This window comes from Neolamprologus multifasciatus, chromosome 16 (assembly GCF_963576455.1).
Source record: "Neolamprologus multifasciatus chromosome 16, fNeoMul1.2, whole genome shotgun sequence".
In the NCBI taxonomy this organism is placed as follows: Eukaryota; Metazoa; Chordata; class Actinopteri; order Cichliformes; family Cichlidae; genus Neolamprologus; species Neolamprologus multifasciatus.
This window is the reverse complement of record NC_140454.1, coordinates 2,882,125-2,888,186: the sequence shown is the minus strand read 5'-3', so window position 1 is coordinate 2,888,186 and position 6,062 is coordinate 2,882,125. Positions and strand designations below refer to the sequence as shown.

The following is a 6,062-nucleotide window of genomic DNA, read 5'->3' as shown; positions in this document are numbered from 1 at the left end:
TGAATTCCCATTTGTTAGGTTTCTGTTCTGTGCCTGCCCTGGTTCCACTTCTGTGTTCTGTCTGTCTATGGTGTCACACAGATCTGAAGGTCTCTGTCTCATGTGAGTGTGTTCAGTTTACGTTTTCCCTGTCCCGTCAGCTTTGATTTCCTCCAGGTGTGTTTCCCTCCTGTTGCTCATCCCTTGATTGCTGCTATGTGTATTTATACCCTGTGTGTTCTCCTGCCTGTTGCCGGTTCGTCTGTGTTCCACGGTGTCCTGTCCTGTCTCTCTGCCTCTCCCCCATTCTGGTACCCTCTCGGGTTTGTCATTTAGCTTTCCCAGTTTAGGTCTTTAGTTTTGTCTTCCCTCTTTACCTGTTTTGCCATCTCACCACTGTGTAAATAAAACATCACTAGCGTTATCATCTACTGCCTGCGTTTTGGGTCCTTTCTCCTTTCTACACCACAAGGCTTGCCTTTGCAGCCGTGACAGTACGAACCGGCCAAACATGGACCAAGCAGCATTCGCACCTTCCGAGGAGCTTCGGGAGGAATTAATCGATTCAGTTTCAAGATGGATTAATCTGTGGCTAGATTACAGGGAGGGAGAGGAATTTCGTCATGCTCTGGAGGCCCGACTTCAGCGGCAAGTTTCCAATCACCCCTGGCTGCTGGATTCACTTCACCCACTCCTACAGGACCTCCTCCTTAACACGCTTCACCTTCACCCCCCAACTGCAACAGCTGGCCTGCCTGCCTACACGCAGCCCCCCAGTGGCCAGCTCACACCAGCCCAGGCTTTTTACAAAGCACTGGAAATCATCCTCATTCCACCCAGCCGATCCACCCCACAGCAGGAGCAGCCACTTCAGAGCTGCCCCATATCACCGTCCGCTTCCCCTGCCGCTCTCGCCCCTTCTCCCAGGCGGAAGCGACGTCCACGTGGCCGTCAGTTACCGGCAGATTCAGTGAGTCAGGAACGCAGTGGTTTTTCTGCTCCGTCTGAGCCTGCATTCATGAACACTCTGTCAGTTATTCCTGAGTCTAGTAATTCAATGCCAGTTTCCTCAGATTTATTCGATTGTGAAAAGTTTAGTTTAGAAACGGTTAATTCTTTGTCAGACACTCCTAAGTCTGTTAACACCTGCTCTGAGGATTTGAAGGACTGCGTTCATTCTGCCTCTTCCGAGTCCTGTGTTATTCAATTCAATTCAATTCAATTTTATTTATATAGTGCCAAATCACAACAAAAGTCGCCTCAAGGCACTTCATAGATACAGAGAAAAACCCAACAATCATATGACCCCCTATGAGCAAGCACTTTGGCGACAGTGGGAAGGAAAAACTCCCTTTTAACAGGAAGAAACCTCCGGCAGAACCAGGCTCAGGGAGGGGCGGCCATCTGCTGCGACCGGTTGGGGTGAGAGAAGGAAGACAGGATAAAAGACATGCTGTGGAAGAGAGACAGAGGTTAATAACAGATATGATTCAATGCAGAGAGGTCTGTTAATACATAGTGAGTGAGAAAGGTGACTGGAAAGGAAAAACTCAAAGCATCATGGGAATCCCCCGGCAGCCTACATCTATTGCAGCATAACTAAGGGAGGATTCAGGGTCACCTTATGCTAACCAGGACTTTCAATTCGAAATCTGAAAATAAGAAAGACTCTACTGGAAGCTCAGTTAGCCGCCCGGCCAGAAGCTCAGTTTGCCGCCCGGCCAGAAGCTCAGTTAGCCGCCCGGCCAGAAGCTCAGTTCAGCCTCCTGTTCAGCAGCCTCTAGTCCTGCATCCTGTGGCAGTTGCTCCACCTGTACAACAATGCAAGTCTATTCAACCCATAAAGAACTGTTCTACAACCTCTAATCCTAAGCAGAGAGACATGCCACACAATATTGTTATCAGTCCTCAAAAGCTGACCAGTTCAGAGACTGTGACGCACTCCAGGGCCCCCCCAGAGGCTGAGTTTCAGCCCTCAGCCCACTCTGGACCCCTGGAGGCTAAGAACCCAGCTGAGGACTGCACCCGGCTGTCACTGCCTGAGCAGGGTCAGTGCTCCGTGCAGCTGCAGTCAGTCATGTGTGTGCCAGGGGCCCCTGTGCCCGCTGGTTCAGTGACTGTTTCCGCTGGGGGTTCTGGAGAGCCCGGCCAGTCCGTCTTCGTCTCTGATGGAGGGCCCGAGGAGCCCGTCCGGCCTCCTGCCTCGTCAGCTGGAGGGCCCGAGGAGCCCGTCCAGTCTCTTGCCTTGTTAGCTGGGGGTCTTGGAGGACCCAGCCAGCACATCCACATGTCTGCTGACGGATCCGGGGAGACCGTTCAGCCACCACCTGCTTCACCACCTGCGGCTCCCACGCCGCCGCCTGCAGCTGCAGCTTCATCCTCACCTGGTCCAGCCTCTTCTTCATTCTCGCCTGGTCCAGCCTCTGCTTCAGCCTCGCCTGGTCTAGCTTCAGCCACGTCTGGTCCAGCCTCCGAGTCAGCTTCATCCTCGCCTGGTCCAGCTCCAGCTTCATCTTCACCCACGCCATCGCCTGGTCCAGGATCGGTTTCACCGTCGCCTGCAGTGGCCTTCTCTTCAGCTTCATCGGCTTCGTCTGGTCCAGCTTCCGCTTCAGCTTCTGCTTCGCCTGGTCCAGCTCCGGCTTCAGCGTTGCCTGGTCCAGCTCCGGCTTCAGCGTCGCCTGGTCCAGCTCCGGCTTCAGCGTCGCCTGGTACAGCCTCACGATCCGTTTCGCCTGCAGCAGCCTCATCATCCGCTTCGCCTGCAGCATTCTCATCCTTCGCTTCGCCTGCAGCATTCTCATCCTCCGCTTCGCCTGCAGCAGCCTCACGATCCGTTTCGCCTGCAGCAGCCTCACGATCCGTTTCGCCTGCATCAGCCTCACGATCCGTTTCGCCTGCATCAGCCTCATCATCCGCTTCGCCTGCAGCATTCTCATCCTCCGCTTCGCCTGCAGCAGCCTCACCATCCGCTTCGCCTGCAGCAGCCTCACGATCCGCTTTGCCTGCAGCATTCTCATCATCCGCTTCGCCTGCAGCCTCGTCTGGTCCAGCCTCTGCCTCGCCTGGTGCTGCGGGGGTCATGCCACCTTCAGGTCCCCAACTGCCGCCTCACCATCGTCGGTCATCCGCCAGGGCGCTTGTTGGGCGTTGTTGCCACTGTGGACGACATCCTGGACGCCGCCATTGCTGTCCACACGGTCAGTCCCCGGACTTGCTCTGTCGCCGCCACTGCCTACCGCGTAGTCGGCCTCCGGATCTGCTCTGTCGCCGCCACTTCCTTCCGCGTGGTCGGCCTCCGGATCTGCTCTGTCGCCGCCACTGCCTTCCGCGTGGCCGGCCTCCGGATCTGCTCTGTTGCCGCCACTGCCTTCCACGTGGTCGGCCTCCGGAGATGAACTGCTATGGACTCCTGTGTTGCCATCTTCCGGGTCAGCCTCCTGAACAGTTTTTGATCTGCTTCTTGTGCTCCACTGTTTCTGGTGGCTTTCTTGTTTTCAGACTCGGTGTGTTCAGTTTACGTTTCCCCTGTCCCATCAGCTTTGATTTCCCCCAGGTGTGTTTCCCTCCTGTTGCTCATCCCTTGATTGCTGCTATGTGTATTTATACCCTGTGTGTTCTCCTGCCTGTTGCCGGTTCGTCTGTGTTCCACGGTGTCCTGTCCTTCGTCCGTGTCTCTCTGCCTCTCCGCTATTCTGGTACCCTCTCAGGTTTGTCATTTAGCTTTCCCAGTTTAGGTCTTTAGTTTTGTCTTCCCTCTTTGCCTGTTTTGTCATCTCACCACTGTGTAAATAAAACATCACTAGCGTTATCATCTGCTGCCTGCGTTTTGGGTCCTTTCTCCCTTCTACACCACAAGGCTCGCCTTGGCAGCCATGACATAGGGAAGCTAGATGCTGCATTGCAAATGGGGGATGAAGGAAAATCTGGCAACCCGGTGCCATTTAATTAAATTAATTAATTAATTTATTTTGTCTATGCTGGGAACTGGCAACCCGATGGCAAAAAAGCTCGCTGTTGCTTTTGTGAATGAAGAATAAAGGAACCTGGCAACCCAGTGCCAAGGTTTGCTGTAGAATTTTGCGAAGGAATGATGAGTGGTTGAAAACATGTCAACTCTTTGCCGAAGTTTGCTGCAGAGTTTAGCCAAGGAGGGATGAGAGGCTGGAAACATGTCAACTCGGTGCTGGGGTTAACAGCAGAATTTGCGAAGGAGGGATGAGTGGCTGAGAGCCTGGCAACCCGGTGCCAATGTTTGCAGCAGAATTTTGCGAAGGAGGGATGAGTGGCTGAGAACCTGGCAACTTGGTGCCGAGTTTTGCTGCAGAATTTTGCGAAGCAGGGATGAGAGGCTTGGAACCCGGCAACTTTGTGCCAAAGCATGCTGCATTCACTACGGAGGGGTGGAGTACTGGCAACTTTTTTTTAAGCTATGCTGAGAACCTGGCAACCTGATGGTCAAAAAGCTCGCTGCCGCTTTTGCGAATGAGGATAAAGGAACCTGGCAACCCGGTGCCGAAGTTAGCTGCAGAATTTTGTGAAGGAGGGAAGAGGTTCGGAACCTGGCAACTATAGAACTGGCCACTCAGTACCATTTTTTTTTTTTTTTTTTTTTGCCTCTTTGCTGAGAAACTGGGAGTTCGGTGGTAGTAAGCTTGCTGCTACGTTTGCAAATGGTGGATAGGGAAGAACCAGGCATCCCAGTTCTGACTTGCTTGAGCATTTAGCGGAAGGAGGGATAGAAAACATCAGGGCGATGGAGAAACAGTTGAGCATGGAACTAGTGACAGATTTCCAGCTTGCATTAAATGGTGTTGGGAGGAAGGAGCACAAAGCTGAGCTTGTCCCTGCTACCTGGCGCCAGCAGGTGGGTGGAGCTATGAAGTACACAGTAGCTTTTGCTGTTGTAGCTGCGATTTGCTTGGAAGCGTGGGAACGGCGTGGCTTCTGGCGCTTACGTCTGTTGGCTTTCCGGCTAATTCGCCCGGCCTGTGGGCCTTTCACGTCACTATTTTCAGAGTGGCATGAAAGGAGCTGTGAGTTCGGCTGGTGGGCGGTTTTTGCTGAAGTGGCGGGCAACCGGAGTTACTTCATAACTGAATTTAGCGGAGATAAGACGACTGGATGGATCAATGTTGCAGACCACATGTCGGGTGGCGAGAAAACTGCTAGAGGGTCGTCAGCAGTCAGTCTCTGTAAAGCGCCGCTGTGGCATTTGGTGTGTTTCTTGGATTACCGGAGGAAAAGCGATGGACACAGCTCTTGAGTAGTTGTTCATCTGATGTCTTGACGGACGAGAGGATGATTGTAGCAAATGGAAGGGTTAGTAAAATTATGTTACTCCTGTGAGAAAGCTGTGCTTAAAGGTATCCGCCAAGAATGGACCCTGTTTGCACGTGTTATGGAAATTTTAACAATATCCTGCAACACACCCAGTGAACTTGATTTGAAGTGGGTTTAATAAACACATTGCAATGTGGAGAGAGCATCCCAGTGAAACACCAGGATCATCTCTGAATTGTGGCCACCGCCCTTAATACAAAGAACACTCCTCAAACTCTTTCATGTTGGCCCCTCTCACAGGGGGCTTTACCTCCTCCCGCACAGAGAGAATTATGACCTTGTTTTCTGCTTAGCCTTCACCTAAGGATTTACATCCCTGATAAGCAGAAGGAGCCTCACTATCTGTTTAATGTCTCCCATTACAACGGCCTTGCTGTTTTAACTTTCCACATGCATGTAAAGTAGTGGCAGGAGTGCTCTTACTATGGCAAAGTGAAAAGTGATATTACTATAACTAATGTGATATAATTAAATATGTGATTAATATATGAGAAAAGATATCTGCCACCACACACGTAAACGAGAATGATCAACTTACAGAACTAGGGGAACCTATATAGATGACAGTCAGAAGGCACGTGTTTGCAGGCGTGGTACTGCTCCTGAAATTCCGATACATAATCTCCAATATACACATTATTTTTGACCAATGGCAACACTTGCACTCCAACGGATGCATCAGGGGCAACGCAGGGTTCAGTGTCTCGCACAAGGATACTCCGGGAACAAGTCAGAGATCG

General features: G+C 51.9%; 1 protein-coding gene across 1 annotated transcript; it reads left to right on the top strand.

Moving 5' to 3' along the window:
- Nucleotides 1-490: 490 nt before the first annotated feature.
- LOC146500004 (uncharacterized) lies at nucleotides 491-3,377 on the top strand. Its single transcript, XM_085136599.1, has 3 exons — nucleotides 491-949; nucleotides 1,643-2,707; nucleotides 2,775-3,377. The coding sequence occupies exons 1-3, from the start codon at nucleotides 491-493 to the stop codon at nucleotides 3,375-3,377; spliced, it is 2,127 nt and encodes a 708-aa protein (XP_084992725.1).
- The last annotated feature ends 2,685 nt before the right edge of the window (nucleotides 3,378-6,062 follow it).

What these genes read in the sequence shown, in the direction of transcription:
- LOC146500004 (XM_085136599.1), top strand. Translation starts at nt 491, where the DNA reads ATGGACCAAGCAGCATTCGCACCTTCCGAGGAGCTTCGGGAGGAATTA. An exon ending in GTCAGTTACCGGCAGATTCA is followed by an intron (nt 950 to 1,642) that starts GTGAGTCAGGAA and finishes TCTGAAAATAAG; the next exon opens with AAAGACTCTACTGGAAGCTC. An exon ending in CTGGTACAGCCTCACGATCC is followed by an intron (nt 2,708 to 2,774) that starts GTTTCGCCTGCA and finishes CTTCGCCTGCAG; the next exon opens with CATTCTCATCCTCCGCTTCG.